The 23,044-nt window shown below is 31.2% G+C and overlaps 1 protein-coding gene across 1 annotated transcript in view; it reads left to right on the top strand.

The window, feature by feature from the left end:
- The window catches only part of LOC126837905 (uncharacterized), a 79,247-nt gene extending 75,027 nt beyond the window's left edge, over positions 1-4,220 (top strand). The window contains exon 13 of the mRNA XM_050571884.1: positions 4,147-4,220. Coding sequence (XP_050427841.1) covers positions 4,147-4,220 — 74 coding nt within the window. The remainder of the gene's footprint in view (positions 1-4,146) is intronic.
- Positions 4,221-23,044: the final 18,824 nt, after the last annotated feature.

Genomic DNA, 23,044 nt, shown 5'->3' with positions numbered 1-23,044 from the left:
ATTCCTCCATTAAAGGTAACAAAACATCTTTTACTTGGCGGTTGAAACATTTTTTTAGACTGTAATAGTATTTGCTAATATTTACATCGGCATCCTCGGGGTATTCATACTGTAGTGTGGTCTTTACATCTCGAATCGTAATCACGCTAGTGATGAGCGATTGTATATGATTTTGAAGCTCTTGATATTTATCTATTTTCGTCATCGGCTCTACCAAATAGTTCAACGCACTCGACATGTAATCAAACATCCGTTTGCTCTTTTCAATTTGTTTCAAAAGGGTGTTGAATAGTATACAAGATTTCCGATAGTTACCAGACTGTACATGAAAATGTTCACTAAGAACTTCACCAGCTGCACGTCTAGCGTTGTGGCGATTTTCTTGGCAATATTTTCTTTGATTCGCACGCCCTACCTCATAATCACATCTGTCCATAATGCTCTTAGTCAAATGTATAAATTCATACACTGCATTCGCGTGCACGCATCCCAACAGCTTATTGGCCATGCAGTATTTAATTTCCATGTTTTTTTCAGTGATATTATTCGATTGAATGGGTTCTTCGGTGGCAATATTATTCGATTGATTGGGTTCTTCAGGCGCTATAAATAATTCAATTCCCGAAAAAGAAGAATGACCGCTCGGGTTATCGTGATATTTGACTTCCAAGTGATTGAGCCGGCCCCATCCGTCATTATTTAGAAGTGCATTTAGTATGTTGATGTATTTTTTACTCGGCACGAATTGGTGCGAAAACGATGCCAGTTCGATTATGGTTAATAGAAATAAAATATCTATCCTCACGTTATAAAACATTTTACCAGCTTGAAATATTTCGTTTTAACACAGTACAAAAAATATATATTATGAACGAATTGTTAAATTCGTTCTCGAACAGAAAGCTCTATAATAAACGGTTGACGAATTTGACAATTGGAAATGTGTTTAATTTTAATAAAGTTTTACCATATATATATATCGTTGTTGTTTGTTCTATTTTATTTTCTTGTACCAATAGTTATATGGTAAGCTGCAAAAACTACAAAAAAACATTTTATAGTATGTATTAGAATATTTTAAATTAATAAATGCGGTCGATAGAATCGCGTAGCAATAATACAAAACTAGCATAATCTTTATAATAAAAGTAGCTATTTAAAAACACTACTCGTAGTAATAGTAAAATAATTATAAAAGCTATTTTTTAGTCATATGCAATTATAATAACTTTAGGTTTTGTTATTAAGTAACGTTATAAATAACATAATTAATTAGTACCTAAGGTGCCGGGACCGAGGCGGGTTTCCAGAAAAATTAACTGACGCTAACTAGGTGATTAGTCGATTGGAGGAAGTGTAAGATATAGGAGAAAAATATAAGTAATCTTCAGTACATAATTCTCAATTTAAAAAAAAAATAAAATATATAGGTTACTGTTAAAATTTAAAATGTTACTGTCAAAAAAACCAAGTTGGGAGGGGGTAAAAAGAAAAAAAAGTTGTGAACGACTGAGATCACCTTGTATAATAACAATATGAAAAAAACCGTTTCTAATTTCTTATTAAACCTTATGAGATATTACCTTATGTATATAAATCGTAGAGTAATACAGAGGGAACCGTTACCTATATTCGGCTGCAGTACACGTTATTGCTACAAAAGAGGTTTCCAGTTTTACCATGATCATAAAAAAAAAAATGATTGTACTTATAAAAAGCAGATTTCTGTTTTTAAGCTTAACAATTTCTAATTACATATCTACCTGTAAAAAAGACCTTCAAACAAATCATATTATGTTTATCGATCACAACGTCATTGTAGAGCATAGATATCCTCAAACACGTAGGGTACATCAGATTCGTTGTTCTTGCATTAATAAATAATTATATTAAAATACCAAAGTATATTAAATAATAAATATATAAATATCAACACAAAAAACCATTTATTAGCAACATAAATAACAGTACAAGAAAAAATATAAATTTGTATAAATTTAGTCAGAATAAATGTTTTAATATATATACCCAGCTTTAATTTAAAAGCAAAATAAAAAATGTTTTGTTAAACATTATCTATTTACAAATAATTTATTAGGAATATCAAATTACAGAAACCCTAAATCCAAGAAGTATTCTTTTACGACCTTTTCTACGTGTTTTTCGATCTGCAATATGACCTCAGAGTGTTCACTTTCCTCAAAGGGCTGGTCGGTTGTTTCATCTTCTTCTACCGCTTCAGCATCCATTGAAGAACTTTGATTAAGATCAAAAGCATCGGCATTATTCGGTAGTACGCAGTATTTCTTCATTAAAGGTAACAAAACATCTTGTAATTGGCATTTGAAAATTTGTAATAACTCTAGATAATATACGTTAATATTTACATCGGTGTCCTCGGGGTATTCATATTCTATCGTGGTCTTTACATCTCGAATTGTAATCACGCTAGCGATGAGCGATTGTATATATTTTCGGAGTAATTGATGTTTTGCCATTTTTGTCATCGGCTCTACCAAATAGGTCAACGCTTTCGACATGTAATCAAACATCGGTTTGCTGTCATCGATTTGTTTCAAAAAGGTGTTGAATAGTACACAGGATCTCCGATAGTGACCAGAGGGAACCACAAAAGGTTCATTAACCTTACCTGCGGCAAGTTTAGCGTTGTGGCGTTTTTCTTTTCTATATTTTCTTAAATATGCTTGACGTACCGCACGTTTACATTTAGCAAGAACGATCTTAGTCAATTTTATGAAATCATACACAGCCTTCGCGTACACGCATGCCATAACCTTATTGGCCATGCAGTATTTTTCTACCATTTTTGTGTTGCTGATGTTTTTTAATTGATCTTCGGGGGCTATAAATAGCTCAATTCCCGAAAAAGAAGTCTTAACGTTTGATTTACATTTGACTTCCACGTGATTGAGCCGTAGCCATCCTTCATTTTTTAGAAGTGTATTTAGAATGTTGTTAATTTGTTCATTCGACCCAACCTGCCGCGAATACGATGCGAGTTGGACTATGGTTAATAAAAATAACAGATCCATTGACACGTTAAAAAACATTTTACCAAGTTAAAATATTATGTTTTAAAGGCAGTACAAAAAAAAGTTATTATATTATACACGAAGAATTACATTCGTTCTCAAACAGAAAGCTCTATCTAAGACGACGATTGACGATCGATGATTGACATTTGGAAATGTGTTAGTTCTAACAGTAAAATCGCCTTTTTTGTTCACTTAGGCATAGAGTTTTTTTTATTCGCCAACATGACAGGCTATAGGTCTTCTTTTGCAGTCGAAATGTTATAAAACATTTTACCACCTTAAAATATTTCGTATAAACGCAGTACAAAATATATATATATTTTATGTACGCATTGTTCATTCGTTCTCAAACAAAAAGCCCTATGTTAAACGGTTGACGTATTCGATATTTGGAGATGTGTTTACTTCTAATAGTAAAATTGCTGTTGTTGTGACCTCCCCGTCCCCGCTATGCCCCGACCCCGCTGTACTGGTAAAATATGTTATTATGTGCTAGATAGTTTTAGTTATCATGGGATTAAGTATAGTTCCACAAACACTAATGCAAATAAAAAATGAATAGATATCATTTAGAGTTACATTGGTTCTACAACAGAAAGCTCTATCTAAGACGACGACTGACGCATTTGACATTTGGAAATGTGTTTACTTCTAATAGTAAAATCGCTTTGATGAAAATAACATCATGAGCATTGAATGTAAGATTTGTTTCATTTGTGTTTTAATTTTGTTTTTTTTATCATTTATTAATAAATAAATATTGAATATATTATAATATTTTTTAAGTAGGATATTTGGTTAAAAACGTAATAATAATATGAAAAAAGCTTAAAAGGTACAACCGTTAGCAGTTTTCTGTTTTCAAGCTAACAAATTGCTTTTGTTGGGTATTTCATTTCAGAAGCAAGAAGAATTGAAGGTGAAATTAGTAAAAATCAACTTTACTAGGCACCTTTTTTTTTAATCAATAACTTTTTTAATGCTGATTACGAATTTGTAATTTAAGACACAAAAAATATTTTTAAAAAAATGTTTGAAAAATTGTGCCCGCTAGAGTGGCGTTTGTTCTGAAAAATTATAATACCTATAATCCAAGATTTAGGTATTGGCTTTGAAAAACTTAGCCTACCCAATAGGTACTGCACTGATTACATAAAATCTTAATATGTGTAATTATTTTTTAATGTTTAAAAATATTCATGGGTATCATTGTATTTTTATAGAAATAAATTACACAAATTACATTTATTGTGACGTGTATGTATGTATCCTGATAAAACACTATACAATGTGAATTATAATGCAGTACAGAGATTGTCCAATTTAGGAACGAGATAAGTATTATTAATTATCAAAAAAAAATTCAAAATTTTCTGGATTTGTGTGTAGAAGACTGGAAAGTGACTGAAAAGTGGTCAAACTACATGTTTTTGGAGTCGTGACTTCGGATTTCTTATATTACAATACATATTGTACTCGATAGACAGCAAGTTAATCTAAACCAAAAAAAAACTTCAACATAATATCAACGTTTTTTTCTTTCATTTGCATTATATATTTTAGCCATATAAAACAATATCGGTGTAATCGTTACAAATTCCGGTCAAAACTTTTTTGATGTATATTAAAAGTTGTCTGATGAAATATAGTTCAAATAGATTAAACATGATTTAAATCGATAAAACGAAAACCAATAGAAAATAACAGGTTTATTTTGAACATGGAAAATATCTTATACTCTTTTTTATGGCTTTTGCTAATTTCTGCTTATTTATTCATTTGTATAAATGTCATAGCAGGTCCCCCTTGGAATCTGCGACTGACCTGAAAATAGTTTGCTTTCTGTCACCCGCCCGCGGCTAGTTTTTTAAAATAATTTTCCAACTTAAAACTTAAGTTCGGTATGAATATTTAAAAACAATATAATTTGTACTTAGGCACACAAATGCATGAAAATTGCGCAAAATACTCATGTATACTCAGGTGTTTCGCATGTTGCCGAATGTTACCTGGCTAAAAACACTTAGCAGTGTTATTTTCTTTAACCTAATACGATGCATTCAAGTTCTAGTTTTTTTTATAATGTTTAATAGTTATTAGTCATATAACTAAAAGATATATTTATAATTTGACGAAGTCCTGAATCGATAGTTAGATGAATTTCCAACCAATTTAAAAAAATAACCGTTTGGAAATTAATTCTAACAACATGACGGGGGATAATGTAGCCAAAGTTCTAGCGAACTCACTCTCTCAAACTACACTTTGTTAAATAATAACATATCCTAGAATACCCACAAAGAAAAAAACTTTATAAAGCTAACACATAAACATAATAAAGGTTTTATTATACACCATTGTACACTAACAAATAATGAATTTAAACAGTTAGTGGCTAACCATTTTTTGCTATACTGAGATATTAATCTACTATGTTAAGCAGAAAGCCCACCCTTAATATAATATTTCTTAAAAAAACAGAAGTTTGTAATATTAAAAAAAAAAAAAAATAACAGTTAACAGTTAGGTAAACGGTTAAATTATTATCAATGCATCAAGTTACGATTTGTTATCTACAGATTTAAATCTTTTAAAATTTGCTCGAAAAAGTAAAACAAATAAAAAAATCCCTTCTAGGGGTAATGGTTTATTATATATTAATTGTTCTGTTAATGTTTGGTCAGTAGAACTGTGTTTAAATAATATTCCATACATATTAGAAACGTATTAGACTATTTTTTAAAAAGTTATGGAACCCCGTAATTTGAAGTTTTTCTCTGAAGATTTTTAAGGGGAAGGGGTGAAATTTTGTAATTATTAACCCAGTCAAGTACGATTTCTGATCACTAATCAGATATAATAAATAACCTGTAATCTAAGTAATCTGTAGATAAGTGACTTTCTAATTGTTAGAATGTTATCGCCAATCGGACAATGCGAACATAAATATGAATTGTGTGTGCTGTCGGTTTTGGAAAACCGAAGAAATATGAAAATTGTTAAGAGGAAATTTAGTATCTTTACAAAGTCAAAGCAAATGAACAGATAAATAAAAATAAAAACATCAAACGCTAACATAATTTTACATTCTTTGTCTAAAAATGTATGTAATTGAAAACATATGTTGCCATTTAAAAAAACCAAAATCCCCCTTTTTGCCTTACAAGAATCGGTGATAAAAATTTTCAAAATATTGAAAAATGTAGTAAAATATGTACCTAAAAGTTTAGGGGAAAAAAAATTCTCAAAATTTTCATCTTTTTAGGGAAAGTGAGAAAGAGAGAGTGTCTTACGTTAGTTGGACCCTGTATATGAGAGTTGTTTTTTTTCTTTGATGACCCCCGAAAATGCTTCAAATTAATGAACATCTATTGTCCTCACAGTTTTTTCAAAAAAATTGTATTGATTTTTGAGAAAATTGTTTATGTTATAGTTTTATTCTAGATCTACCTTCGGTCTAGTTTTTATTCTTAATAAATCCCATGCGAATAAATTAACTTCAAAAACAAAAAAAGTCTATGCATTTATAACATTTTTTTAAGGGTTTTCCTAATTTTTCAATGAATAATAATATTTGAACTATAAAACTGTGCATTACTTGTTTTTGTAGCAGTACAACTTCTTTTAAAAACTACATAAAGATATCAGATTTAAAAATAACAATTTTTTATTTTGAGTGTTGATTTGTTTTCGTCAAACCTACTTACAATTAGTTAATAAAAATAAATTATATTATCCTAATCAATCGAGCATTACAAAGAAAAATTATTAACAATGATTTAAGATATTAATCATGATTGAAAAAAATGAATCATGGGCACGATTACATTTATCATCGATGAACAAGTTAACAATAGCTAAAATAGACATGATATGGTTTATATTTTATGCTAAATAGTTTTTACCGTCTATATCCGTTTTGAGAAATGTTATACTTAGGTTCTGATTTCTACTACTAACATAGTTTACTATTGCACAAATGGTTAGCCACTAAAAGCTTAAATTCGTTAGAGATTTCTAATTACAATTATTGGTTTGCGTACAATGTTATATTGTAATAACATTTCAATATTCAAGTGTTAGCTTCATAAAGATTTTGTGTCTTTTTGGGTATTCTAGGATATTTTAGAATTTGTCAGTACAAAGAGACGTTAGAGTCTAATAATCGATTTAAGAGTTTGTCAAATCGAAAATATATTTGGAACGTTTGTCTACGTTTTTATATGCAATACCGAAGCGGTTTAATAATTTTATTTAATAGGTATTAATATAATATTATATTTTATGGCTCACTATAGTGGCATTAGTAAAATGCGTATACAACGTATACAGTTTTAAAAAAGGGTGGCTTTGTATACGTTGACTATGTAAAGTTCATTAGCGTACACGATATTTATATTATATGCAAACCATATTTTGCGGAACGCGATGGAAATTAGAATTAAAACTACGGGTTGTTTTATACACAGAAAATAGTGGTATTTTATTATGTAAATTGTAAAAAAATAATATTTTTACATTATGTTGAATGCCCCCCGGCTTTTAAAATAATACAAAAAATAATCTCTTGTAAATATCACTAATAAGTAGGTATTGGGATTTTATTATAAAAAAAAATTAGCAACGAATTGCAAAACATTTAATGCAACGGCTTAAGATATTCGGTGAATACGGTTAAAGAACATATTTTTGTATCGTCGGAAACATCTGAGTACACATGGGTGCATATTTTGTGCGACTTTCAAACTATGGTGTGCCTAGCAAAAATGTAAATTATATTTGTTTTTGAATATGCATACCGAATTTTAGTAACAGGTATGAAAATGATTTAGAGAACTAGCTGTGTGCGAGTAAAAGGAAAGTGCAAAGTATTTTTAAGGCGGTCGCAGATTTCTAGGGGGGTTAATTTGCAGTCTACCGAGTACAATGCACATAAAATATAATACACTTTTTTCATGACCATCTGTACTAAGCATGACCAAATTTGTAACAGCTCGGCATTTTACCTCTTGCAACGATTATAATAATCATAATAATGTGGGAACTACGAGAAAAGACATGGCCAAAATCTTGATCAGCAGTGTTGCAACTACGATTTTTGGGCGTCAGGGCAACAGAAGTTATCATCTAACCTTCCTCCCGTAATAAACCGCTTTTATATGTTAATAGTGTGTATAATAATAATAATATATACAAATCACTTGCAAAATAAAGTTTAGGGGCGGCAACCGGTTGCGCGCGCTAGAATGTTCGAGAGCATTCTTCCAGAGACGCGGTGGCGGCTATCGCTGTATGTGCCGCACTACGCGAATGTTCGAGAATATTCCCTTGCGCTCACCACGTCATCCCCCTGGGAAGTGAGTTGCTATGTTCTTCTTCAGCAGGTTTGGCTGGGAAGTGTTTAGTTGAACTGGAAGGTTTGGTGATGAAGTAGGCCAGTTTATGGCGGTCAATTGATACGGTACAACTTCTTGTTTTCAACCAAAATGTCGAAAGTCTTGTCACCGCGGGTTAGAACTGGATGAGGTCCGGTGTAAGGTGGCTGAAGAGAAGTTCTAACCAAATCGGTGCGTAGCATGACACGAGTGCATGTTGCTAGATCTCGATGAACGAAAATGCGACCTTTCGAGTGACGTGATGCAGGAACGAGACGGAGTTTTAAAATTATGGTTCGGAGATTTGACACAAAGTCTGAAGGTTCAGAAGGGAATGGCAGTGGAGATGAAAACTCATCGGGAACTCGCAATGTCTCTCCGTTCACTAGTTCTGCAACTGAAGATTGGAGGTCAGCTTTCCAGGCAGTGAGCAGACCAAGGAGTACTAATGGTAGTGCGTCTGACCAAAATGATTCTTCGTGGCACATAATGGCCGCTTTAAGAGCTTTAATTACTTAAGGAATATGTATTGGGCATGTCCCCGTCCAGAAATAGGCTTAAATAAAAATGTCAATAACCCTTCACCCCCCCCCCACCAACTATTTTAAAAGTTATAAGAGTTTAAAAGTTAGGGAGGGAGGGGAGTGCAGTTGGGAATTGCGCGCAGATAAAAAAAATACTACTCTCCTGAGTCACCACCTTTTCTCCGGTCTTGAAACTTCAATAACTTCAAAAATAGTTAAACTAACCTAACCGGTAGTGATAAGCAACATTGAATGATAGCACGAGTAGTGTCGCCACAATTGTTTACTTATTATCGCATGTGTTCTTTCTAAAGTGGTTTCACTGACATTAGTAACCCTCTTCAAAACATTGTTTTGATGACACGGCATAATGTATTATACTCTCAAAATAACAATATTGTTACATTCTAGTATTATAAATATATACGATAATCAAGGTATCGCACATAAAATATGTAGAATGAAAAGGGTTTTTGAATACCTGTTGACTGTTATTATAATGTAATTTCCTCCCTTGGTGGTTTTTCCTTTAAGAAAAATATTCTTGACTGTAGACTTTGAAAAAAAATGTATTTTGTGTTATAGTCCTGAAACTACACATAAAACTGGGACATTCATACAAATAATTCCACTCCATATGGGGAAAGAGATTTTGATAATAATAAACTGAACTTTTACAATTATGCAATTATTACAATTATACACTAAATTTTATCGAAACGTGTTATCATGCAATATGTTCGTGTAGTAAATTTTTGTCAGTGATAAACAATCTATAAGAAACTTCGGTGGTTATATCTAATTACATATCTACCTGTAAAAGAAGATCTTCAAACAAATCATATTATGTCTATCGATTACAACGTCATTGTACAGCCTAGTTATCCTCAAACACGTAGGGTACATCATATTCGTTTTTCTTGCATTATTAAATACTAATATTAAAATACCAAAGCATAATAAATAACAAATATATAAATACCCACACAAAAAACAATTTATTAACATAAATAACAGTACAAGAAACATTATAAATTTGTATAAATTAAGCCAAAAAAAATGTTTTAATATATAATACCAAGCTTTAATTTAAAAGCAAAAAAAAAAAATGATTTGTTAAACATTATTTGTTTACAAATAATTAATTAGGAATTTCAAATTACTGAAACCCTAAATCCAAAAAGTATTCTCTTACAACCTTTTCCACGAGTTTTTCGATCTGCGATATGACCTCAGAATGTTCACTTTCCTCAAAGGGCTGGTCGGCTGTTTCATCTTCTTCTACCGCTTCATCATCCATTGAAGAACTTTGATTAAGATCAAAATCATCAGTATCCATTGAAGAACTTTGATTAAGATCAAAAGCATCAGCATTATTTGGTAGTATGCAGTATTTCTCCATTAAAGGTAACAAAACATCTTGTAAATGGCATTTATACATTTTTTTTACCTCTAGATAATATACGTTAATATTTACATCGGTGTCCTCGGGGTATTCATACTCAATCGTGGTCTTTACATCTCGAATCGCAATCACGCTAGTGATGAGTGATAGTATATATTTTCGGAGTAATTGATGTTTTGCCATTTTTGTCATCGGCTCTACCAAATAGGTCAACGCTTCCGACATGTAATCAAACATCTGTTTGCTGTCATCGATTTGTTTCAAAAAGGTGTTGAATAGTACACAGGATCTCCGATAGTTACCAGAGGGAGTTACAAAAGGTTCATTAACCTTACCTGCTAAGAGTTTAGCGTTGTGGCGTTTTTCTTTTCTATATTTTCTTAAATATGCTTGACGTACCTCACGTTTACATTTAGCAAGAATGATCTTAGTCAAATTTATGAAATCATACACAGCCTTCGCGTACACGCATGCCATAACCTTATTGGCCATGCAGTATTTTTCTACCAATTTTTTGTTGCTGATGTTTTTTAATTGATCTTCGGGGGCTATAAATAGCTCAATTCCCGAAAAAGAAGTCTTAACGTTTGATTTACATTTGACTTCCACGTGATTGAGCCGTAGCCATCCTTCCTTTTTTAGAAGTGTATTTAGAATGTTGATGATTTGTTCATTCGACCCAACCTGCCGCGAATACGATGCGAGTTGGACTATGGTAAATAAAAATATTAAATCTAATGACACGTTAAAAAACATTTTACCACGTTGAAATTTTTCGCGTCAAAGGAAGTGCAAAAAATTGTTTTAATATTATACACGAAGAGTTACATTCGTTCTCAAACAGAAAGCTCTATCTAAGACGACAATTTGCGATTGGAAATGTGTTAGTTCTAACAGTAAAATCGCTGTTGTTTGTTCACTTGGCATAGAGTTTTTTTATTGGCCAACATGACAGGCTATAAGTCTTGTTTTATTCAATCGAATTATTATAAAACATTTTACCAGCTTAAAATATTTCGTATTAACGGTGTACAAAAAAAATATACATGTATATTATGTACGAATTATTCATTCGTTCTCAAACAAAAAGCCCTATGTTAAACGGTTGACGCATTTGACGCTTGGAAATGTGTTTACTTCTAATAGTAAAATCGCTGCTGTTGTGATCTCCCCGTACCCGTTATGCCCCGACCTCGCTGTACTGGTACACCATGTTTGTAAAAAAATGTAATTTGTATAAATTAAAAGCCAAAAGTGGTACTTGAGCACAAAACTTAATAGTATCATTCTGCATAGATCTACATAAATTTGTTGTGAGGATTTGATATAATTTTAGGGGTTTTCGTTAAGATATACGAAATCTGCGAAAAAAACAGTTTTCCGGTAATTAAAGAAGAACTGTAGTGCCGAATTTTTTTTCCGCTTAATATGTTATGGATACATATGCGTTCTAACTACTAACAAATTTCTAACCCAAAGGTCTTAAAATTACGGCTGAAAAACTAAAAAAACAAAAAAACTTGAAGCCCTTTTAAGGGGGGGGGGGGCAATGGGTTTAATTTAAATTTGATACAACTGACGTGGCGGACATACCAAATATACATTTCTTATAAATTTTAACTCGATCCGACTCTTTTTCTCGAAATTATAGCCAGTAAAGTTCTAACTTAAAAACTCGTACTGTTTTTTTTTTTGTTTTTTCAAATTTCAACTATGAAGAAATAAACTTTTGAAACTTTTACCCCCTTAATGTACCAACTAGATGAAATTTGTGATTTATAGAGTTGCTACTCGAAGGAATTGGTTTAGTATTGAAAAAGTTACAGTGTATAGAGTTAAAAAAAGCCCACATCAGAGTAAAACCAACACCTTCACCGCTCTGCATCGAAGCTAAAAAATTACATTTTTGAAAATCTAGTACCTTAAGTACTAACTATAGTACATACACCATTAAATTATTGTAAAAATCTTAATTCAAGAGTAGGAAAATATATTAACAGAAACCAACAAGGTAGAAAAGTTTACCTTACCTTGAACGATTTTATAAACCAACAATAATTACATTACAACAATATATTTTTTAAATGCAGTTGACATTAACTTTATTAATACATTTCGAAATGAATAAATAATGCTTTACATTGATAACAGTTTATAGTTAGGTACAATTTTCTTGGTAAAATTGCAAGCTAGTTGCAACATATAAAAAATTATATTTCTTAACAGACTCAACAGATATAATTGTAACAACTAACAAATCATTGTATTTACGGGTTGAAATTGATTTACTTTCCTGGTGGGTGTTCTATTTGATTAATTTGTCTAAATGCTTGGGTGGCATAAGGAACCTTATAAAATGCGTTCGTAATTTTCGTGTTGACGTCAGAAAAGAATTCTTTAACTTTTTCAAGGAAAGAGTCTACATTTGTCCACTGAAATATTTGATTGGATATTTCCATTTTACTTTCATCAACAAGGAGCAAATAATAATCTTTAATCATTTCATTTTTGATATTAAAATACAAATAAGACTTAAATTCTTTTTCATTGCTTATATATTCTTTGATGACATCTTGAGAAACAAAACCTTTTTTAATATTTTGTACTAAAGAGTCAGAATCTGGACGTTTGCCAATAAATTCGCAGAAGGCCGTTAACGCGAGCTTCGTAGCATCGACTTTTTTGTTAAATGTCATTTTTGATGTAGCGTCTAAATAACTCTTACTAAATAAATGCTCAATAAATTTAAAGAATATTAGTTTAATTATTTTATTTATTCCGTGTTTAATATGCCACAGGCATGTAACCAGCTGGGTTATCGTACTGTTCACATTTTTTGTGATAGCATACAATTCGTTAAATTTAATTTCTACATTGGTCCAGTATGTTGTGCCAAAATATTCGACAACAATATTTTTTAATTGTTCTAACTTGTCGAAAGTTGATAGTGTCTCAAATTTAAGATGTTTCTTGCCTTCGGTCGAAAATCCATACTGTTCATTGAAGTTTATTTGATTATTAAGCAACTTTTTATTTTTGGAAATGGTAGCCTCAAGGCTTATTGTACTAGTGTTCACATTATCTATTTCATCCAGTTGTTTTTGCACGTCTTGAAATTTTATCATTTTAGATTTCACAAAAAATCGTAGAGATTCCTCAATGGACTGATGAACTTTAAACATAAACTGAGTTTGTTCTGGATCAACTATCTCATCTTTAGTGAATGCTTCTAGTAATCTATGTACTTTGTCAAAGTAAAACCATAATGTCCAAGAAACATTAAATACGGAATTACAGAAGGGCACACTTTGAACGGTTACTAACATTGAAGCGGCTTCAGTATCGAACATTATGCGGCTATAATAATCAAGAAAAATAAACTGATTACCATATTTTACCGGATACAGTATTTTTTTGAATAACACCATGTGATACAATGCAACTAAAACATAGCTGCACTGGAGCCGTTCAAAACTTTCTTCATCCTCTTCTAGTGCGCTTCCTGCCGACTGGACTGGTTCCCAGTTTCTCAGATATTCAGGACGAGTTTCCAAAATACCCATATGAAGTTTGGTCATTTCCATTTCGACATTATGTGGAAGCGTACAAATAATTAGCATTGTGGTAGCGAGACCAAACCATAATGATAAGTTCGAACGCAACATTTGTTCGCACTTTTCTTCTAGAACTGTTGTATAACTACTACTGTAACTAAACTTGTGCATATCTACTAAGTGTAGTTCTAGCGTGATACTAGCGTAGATGATTCCCTTTAAGAAATTTCGTTACGGCTTAAATTTATTGTACGACCTACAAGTTATGTATGCTTATTGGTATGTGTATACAGTTGTTCATGCTGGATACAACAATGCTGCGTACAGAGTGCCAAGTATTTTACCGTTTAAAACGCATTTTAATATTGTGTTTGAAAAAACAAATAGCACTGCAAAAGTATTATATGGTGTAAGTATAAAACTAAAGATTAGTTTTTTATACATCATGTCAATTAAAAATGTTTAAGTGTTATTATTTCAGTGTATTAAAAGTATTGAAGAATCGTTATTTTCTAAATAATGGGGCTAATAGAAAACAATTTATTAAATACTCTTTATACTCTTCTCTATTACCTAAGATATTTTATTTGAAACAATTTAGTTATTTTTTACAGTGTACCATACTTCTTACAATTTCTATGATTTCTTATTGTCTAATATTTGGTTTTTATTATTAAAACCGTATATTATAGCTAGCATTTTAGTAAAATTTACTCAAAACGTATAAACAAATATATTATCGACTCGTAGCGTTGAAATAAAATTGTATTCGTTTGCTGCTAAAACGAAATTGTTCTTGTGTTTCTGCTGTTGTTGTCATTCTAATTTGTTCAAATGTTTCGAATGCGAAAATATTTCACTGAAAAACAATTTATTTTTTGAATTATATTTTGTTGTGAAGATTTGATAAAATTTTGCGGGTTTATGGTAAAATATACGAAATTTGCGAAAAATACAGTTTTTCGGTAATTAAAGAAAAAACTGTAGTGCTGAATTTTTTCTTCGTATAATATATTATAGACACATATGAGTTCTGACTACTGACAAATTTTTAACTTAGAGGTCTTAAAATAACAGCTGAAAACCCCAAAAAACAAAAAAACTTGCACCCACCCTAGGGGGTTAGGAAATGGGTATAATTTAATTTGATATAATTGGCGTTTGCGGGCATACCAAATAAATATTCCTTATAAATTTTAACTAGATCCGACTCTTTTTTTCGAAATTATAGCCAGTAAAGTTCTAACGTAAAAACTCGTACGGTTTTTTTAAAAAAAAATTTCAGTTTTAACTGTGTGGAAGTAAAGTTTTTCAACCCCAAAGTACCAACTTGATGAAATTTTTGATTTATAGAGTTGCTACTCGAAGGAATTGGCCCAGTTATTAAAAAAGTTGTGTATAAAAGGTGTAAATTAATCAAAATTTCGATAGCATTGAAACTATTATGTATGATACAACAACAACAAAAAATGTATCGAAGGACCAGCCGAAGTCTTTCGGCACGAGAAGAAAAAGGAAGCAGTACTGAGTTGGTACGCCTAATTATTTTTGGGTAGGCAACCTAACGCACACTATCATAGGTAGCTGTTCAGATGGCATAACGGTAGGAAAATTGGACGATAGAAACACGGGATCGACGCAGACTTTTACGGAAAGAATCTGTTTATATTTACAATGGACAACAGGAAATAGAGTTTATATACAAGGGGGTTCTTATGGCCGGTTCCGTTTTGTGCAATGGCCAAAAGGTAAATCTTAAAACTAAACTAAAATTAACTTAAAAACTATTGACGGAGGCGAACTCGTTCTTGTAATTGAATGGTTATACAAACGGCCAACTCCGCAGACAGCCAGTTGAAGCGAATAAAGTTGAGATTTACAGGAAGTAAATCAGGGAAGTCGGTGTTATTGACTCGGACAGAATATCAATAAACACGAGGTTGTTGATACGAACGATTTTATTATTTACAAGTCTATGTACATGAAAACGATCTTGTGAATCGCATATCCACGACGTTATTTTAATAATAACAGAATATTAAGTTGATACTTGTTTAGTACTAATTTTTTAATTAGAATTAATTTCCCGTAAGAAAAACAATATAAACGAAAAAAAAATACAAAAACAGATTGTGGCATAAGAAAAACCACCGACGACGACGAAACGGTAATTAATAATAAGAGCAACAACAATACAGGTTAGATTATTTTTAAATTACAGAGGACAGACACAACGACGTAACAAGGAGAGAGAGAAATGCCAACCAACAACAACGATAACGCGTTAACAAATTATGTAGCAAAACGTTTAACCTTGTCTTATGAATAGTGAAAACAATCGTCACCAATACTGTTGCACTCAAGTAACATCCGGTTGACCGGTTTATATTTTTTAATTTTATTTGGGAATCAAAGGAAAAATCAAAATTAAGTACATTGTTACATGCATCTAAAATGCGATACTGCGGACTATATTTAATTAAGTTTGTGAAGCATTGTGGTATTAAGAACGGGCGATTATTTCTTGAATTAAAGGTTGCAATATTAAAGTTATGTCGTTATATAACCTTCTAGAGGCCAATGACTCTCAACCCAATTCTACAGCTAAAATATTTTGAGAGATATCCACTCGACCTAATTTGTGTGCCGTTATTCTTAAAAAGCGTCGTTGGATTTTTTCAAGTTTATCAATTAGATTATTTTTGGAATTTGGATTCCAAATAACTGACGCGAATTCTAAAATGGACCTAACGAGAGAGCCATATAAAATCTTAAGACAATTAATAATTTTAAATTCGGAACAGTTTCTATTTACAAAACCAATTGCTTTTGCTATAAATAGCACCAATATGTGCATTGAATGTAAGATATACTTTGATTGTATAATTTGTTTCATTTGTGTTTCAATTTTGTTTAATTAATAAATAAATATTGTACATATTATAATATTTTTTAAGTAGGCAATGTGGTTAAAAACTAAATAAAAATTATATGAAAAAAGATTAAAAGCTACGGCCGTTAGCAGATTTCTGTTTTTAAGCTTAACAATTTCTAATTACATATCTACCTGTAAAAAAAGACCTTCAAACAAATCATATTATGTTTATCGATCACAACGTCATTGTAGAGCCAAGTTATCCTCAAACACGTAGGGTACATCAGATTCGTTTTTCTTGCAATAATAAATACTAATATTAAAATACCAAAGCTTATTAAATAATAAATATATAAATACCCACAAAAAACCATTTATTAGCAACATAAATAACAGTACAAGAAAAATGATAAATTTGTATAACTTTAGTCAGAAAAAATGTTTTAATATATAATATCCAGCTTTAATTTCAAAGCAAAAAAAATGGTATGTTAAGCATTATTTGTTTACAAATAATTCATTAGGAATTTCAAATTACTGAAACCCTAAATCCAAAAAGTATTCTCTTACGACCTTTTCTACGAGTTTTTCGATCTGCGATATGACCTCAGAATGTTCACTTTCCTCAAAGGGCTGGTCGGCTGTTTCATCTTCTTCTACCGCTTCATCATCCAGTAAAGAACTTTGATTAAGATCAAAAACATCACCATAAATTGAAGAACTTTGATTAAGATTAAAAACATCAGCATCCATTGAAGAACTTTGATTGAGATCAAAAGCCACAGCATCCATTGAAGAAATTTGATTAAGATCAAAAGCATCAGCATTATTCGGTAGTATGCAGTATTTCTCCATTAAAGGTAACAAAACACCTTTTATTTGGCATTTGAAAATGTTTATTAACTTTAGATAATATACGTTAATATTTACATCGGTGTCCTCGGGGTATTCATACTCTATCGTGGTCTTTACATCTTGAATCGTAATCACGCTAGCGATGAGCGATTGTATATATTTTCGGAGTAATTGATGTTTTGCCATTTTTGTCATCGGCTCTACCAAATAGGTCAACGCTTTCGACATGTAATCAAACATCGGTTTGCTGTCATCGATTTGTTTCAAAAAGGTGTTGAATAGTACACAGGATCTCCGATAGTTACCAGAGGGAGCCACAAAAGGTTCATTAATCTCACCTAATGAAAGTTTAGCGTTGTGGCGAATTTCTTCGTTATATTTTCTTAAATATGCTTGACGCACCGCACGTTTACATTTAGCCAGAATGCTCTTAGTCAAATTTATGAATTCATCCAGAGCCTTCGCGTACACGCATGCCAACACCTTATTGACCATGCAGTATTTATGCATTTTTTTTTTGGTCATTATTTTCGATTGATCTTCGGAGGCTATAAATAGCTCAATTCCCGAATAAGAATTCTTATCCTTTGAGTAACACTTAACTTCCACGTTATTGAGCCGGCGCCATCCTTGATGTTTTAGAAGTGTATTTAGTATGTTGATAATTTGTTCATTCGACCCAACCTGCCGCGAATACGATGCGAGTTGGACTATGGTTAATAAAAATAACAGATCCATTGACACGTTAAAAAACATTTTACCACGTTGAAATATTTCGTGTTAAAGGGAGTACAAAAAAATAAGTTATATTTTACACGAAGAGTTACACTCGTTCTCAACAGAAAGTTTTATCTAAGACGACGATTGACGATTGACATTTGGAAATGGGTTTGTTCTAACAGTAAAATCGCTGTTGTTGGTTTACTTGGTAAAGAGTTTTTTTTATTTGCCAACATGACAGGCTATAGGTCATGTTTTGATTATTTGGAACATTATAAAACATTTTACCAGCTTAAAATATTTCGTATTAACTCAGTACAAAAATATATATATATATATATAATGTACGATTTATTCATTCGTTCTCAATCAGAAAGCCCTATGTTAAACGGTTGACGCATTTGAAGTTTGGAAATGTGTTTACTTCTAATAGTAAAATCGCAGTTGTTGTGACCTCCCCGTCCTCGCTATGCCCCGACCCCGCTGTACTGGGAAAATATGTTATTATGTGCTAGATAGGTTTAGTTATCATGAGATTATATAGTTTCACAAACACTTATGGAAATAAAAAATGAATAGATATCATAATTTAAGGATTTACTTAAAATACTGAATTCTAATTGAACTCGTCGGCGAAGTCTGGAATAAGGTCAATGCCTTTTTTTGACATTTTAATGTCTTAGCTCTGACACATGACCGAAAAAAGCGTTACCACACGGAGATGGGGTTGGGGTGGAAATGGGGATGGGATGGGGATGACGATGGGGTTGAGGGTGGAAGATAGGGGTAGGAGAAAAGGGTTAGGAGTTAAAGGTGGGAGATATGTTGTATGTTCAACATTTAAATTATAACTAAATGATAAGTTCAAAATAGTTAAAGGGCCCAATTTCTCTATGAATTGTTTTAAGCCAGATATTAAACACTACAATATTAGCCAGAAACTTGATGTTTTAATATACTAGCTTGTTACTACTTCTTAATATACTATATCATTATCTATAATTTCACCACTACACTAAATTATTCGGTGCTTCAACGAGACATGAAAATGATCTTTCGTGGTTGCAGACTCGGCTGAAGAACTTTTTTAAACGGTTACCATCAGAATTTAAGATCGTCAATAAGAGTTCCAAAGGCAGAAGGGACATTAATTTTTGGAAACGGTGAACTCCAGAAATGGAGGGATATTGTGATGGCGGCCAAAACTCTTAGAGAGTATTAAGTGCCAGAGGAAGAAGAAGAAGAAGAAGAGTTATACTTCATAAAGATGTTGTGTCTTTTTGGGTGTTCTAAGATATTTTAGAATTTGTCAGTACAAAGAGACGTTAGAGTCTAATAATCGATTTAGGAGTTTGTCAAATCAAAATTATATTTAATGAACGTTTCAACCATGACTGGAACGTATGTCTACGTGTTAATGTGCAATACCGAAGCGGTTTAATAATTTTATTTAATAGGTTTTAATATAATATAATATTATATGGCTCCCTATTACTCACTATTACATTATGTTGAATGCTCCCCGGCTTTTAAAATTGTACAAAAAATATGTATGTACTTTGTAAATATAAATAATAATTATTGGACATTTTATAAAAAAAATTTAGAAATTTTATGCAACGGCAGTGAATACGGTTAAGGAGCATATTTTGGTATCATCGGAAACATCTGAGTATACATTGGTATTTTGTGCAATTTTCAAACTACGGTGTGCCTAACCAAAAAAGTAAATTATATTTTTTTTTTTTATATTCATACCGAATTTGGTAGGTTTGAAAATTATATAGAGAACTAGCGGCCGGCGAGTAAAAGGAAATCGCAAAGTTTTTTCAGGGTGGTCACAGATTTCAAGGGGGGTTAACTTGCAGTTTACCGAGTACAATGTATAATAATATAATATACTTTTTTCATGACCATCTGACAAGTTTGTAACAGCTCGGCTGTAATTAAAATGTTGTTATACTACTCCTATAAGCAAAAATAGAAAAATGAATTTCTATAGAGTCATCTAATAAGGGTATGCTTGACTATCAGCTTAAGACCTTAGCTGTAGAGGTGGTCTGAACTTGCAAACAAACGGTCACAAAACCTCTAATACCTTATAGTATTTAGTCGTTTCAATTTAAGACGCTATAGTTTGCGAAACACTTGTATACACAAACAAATTTTTGTCTTTGATTTTTTTGAGAAAAACACCCAAAAATTGTACACATTTTTCGATTTGAAATAATTCATATAGACCTGTGCCCCCTCTCCCCCTATGGTGCTTCAAAAATGTTCATGCCCTATCTCCACTATACTGGCTTTTCTATTTTTTTTTTTTTTTAAATGAAACTTGCTGTTAGGCGAATACAATATTAAATTTATATGAAATCACAAATTTTTATGTCGTTGAATATTCAAATAATATTTGCAGTCGCAAAAGAATATATCGAAACATCTGTGTGAAAGAAACCGAAAATATGATGCCACATTCGAAAATGTTGTCAACGTACGACTTTGATATGACCTTTGATTTTTTTAACTTAATATAATAGCTGCACACGCTTAAACGAAAGTACAAAATTTACAGGCTATGATTTTATACATTGAAAATTCTAAAACGATATTTATTTCAAATAATCAGAGAACAACATTATTGATTATACAATTTTGATCTGTGTGATGGATTGCCATAACACAGAGTGATCCAACTAACGTAAGACACTCATTTTCTCTGAAAATATGAATATTTTGACAATTTTATTTTTCCTAAACTTTTAAGTTATAATAATTAGTATTTTTTTTCGGTTTTCCAAAACCGGTAGCGTATAATATTCATAATTATGTTCGAATTGTCCAATTGGCGATAACATTCTAACAACTAGGTCCTAGGAAGTCGCTATATAAGATTTTGAAATAATGATAGACAAACGGTTCTTCTCTACAGACTACGTCTTAGATTACAGGTTGTTTATTATATCTGATTATAGTGATCAGAAATCGTACTAAAATTTTACTAATTTATATAATTAAAAACATATGTTGCCCTTTAAAAAAACCAAAAAAAACCCCTTTTTGGATTATAAGGTTTGGTGATGAAAATTTCCAGAATATTGAAAAATTTAGTTAAATATGTACCTAAAAGTTCCGGAAAAATAAAATTCTCAAAATATTCATACTTTTAGAGAAAATGAGCTTTTTACCTTAGTTGGATCATACTGTACATGTACAATACTCAATAATTGGTTAAAAAAAAGCTCAGTGGAATCTGGGTAATAGCGGAAACTGTTAAAATGCTTAATTTGTATAAATTGTTTTAAATATCAGATAATGCAGCTAACATAATGTTTAAATTAGAATTAAAACTACGGTGTTTTTTTATACACAAAAAATAGTGGTGTTTTGTGATGTAAATTGTAAAAACATAATATTTTTACATTATGTTGAATGCCCCCCGACTTTTAAAATAATACAAAAAATAATCATTTGTAAATATAACTAATAAGTAGGTGTTGGGATTTTATTATAAAAACAAAATGTAGACATTTAATGCTATGGCTTAAGATATGCGGTGAATACGGTTAAAGAACATACTTTGGTATCATCGGAAACATCTGAGTACACATGGGTGCATATTTTGTGCGACTTTCAAACTATGGTGTGCCTAAGCAAAAATGTAAATTATATTTGTTTTTAAATATTCATACCGAGTTTTAGTAACAGGTTTGAAAACGATATAGAGATATTTATGGAGTATTGGCAATAACTCTGCAATAAGAGTTAACAAGGCAGAAGAAACTTCTTCTTTTGGAACCGGTGAACTTCGGCCGCCTACAATTAATTGCAAATAATAAAAAATAAATTTATAAAGAGTCCCAAGGATCTGTCTGACTTTTAGCTTAAGACCTTAGCTATATAGGTAGAATAAACATGCAAACAAATGGTCTTAAACTCTATCCCTTATAGTATTTATAATAATTAGCGATAATTTGTTTTTAATATTGTAGGCATATCAATTTGCTCGTGTGTCCGAAGCGTATACAATTATTGACCGATTATGTGCTCAAAAAAATGTGTTTATCAAGTTATTAAAGTTTAAAATTTAAGACGGGGGGTTAAGTGAGATAATAAGGACTGTAAATGTATAGTGCCTATTAGTGGTTATTTAGAAAATAAATGTATTTAATAAAGAATACATATTAGAGCTATTATGGCCATTGGGGTCATTTCTAAATAAGTTACCAATATACTTATATATTTATTAACAATCGATTTTAATTCTATAAATCAAATATTATAAAAAAATCGTCTCTATCGAGAAACGGATATCTCAAAAACACAGAAATAAAAGCCACGTCAGGGCATATTCTAGATCTACCTTCAGTCAAATGTTCAGACCGACATCCTTTAAGACTTAATTTGAAAAAGATTTGATAAAGAAAATAATTCTATCCTTTCTGGGGGAAATGGTTTAATATTTTTTTTTTTTGGGGTGAATATTTATCGATAGTACTGCGATTAAAGAATATTCTATACAAATTTAGAAGTAATTCGATTATTTTTTAAAAAGTTATAGAGCGCCATTATTTTGAAATGAACATTATATATATATATATTTATGGGATGCTTTTTTCGATTTTGAAGAGAGAGGGGTAAACTTTTTTATTTTTTCAACCAATAAGGGAACTTTAATTTAGG

This window comes from Adelges cooleyi, unplaced genomic scaffold (genome assembly GCF_023614345.1).
Source record: "Adelges cooleyi isolate 19-005CV unplaced genomic scaffold, UGA_ACOO_1.1 ACOO_flye_CR_arks_rails_tigmint_CR_PRNA_30, whole genome shotgun sequence".
Taxonomy (NCBI): Eukaryota; Metazoa; Arthropoda; class Insecta; order Hemiptera; family Adelgidae; genus Adelges; species Adelges cooleyi.
Note: the sequence above shows the minus strand (reverse complement) of the source record. Positions and strands in the feature narration are given on the sequence as shown.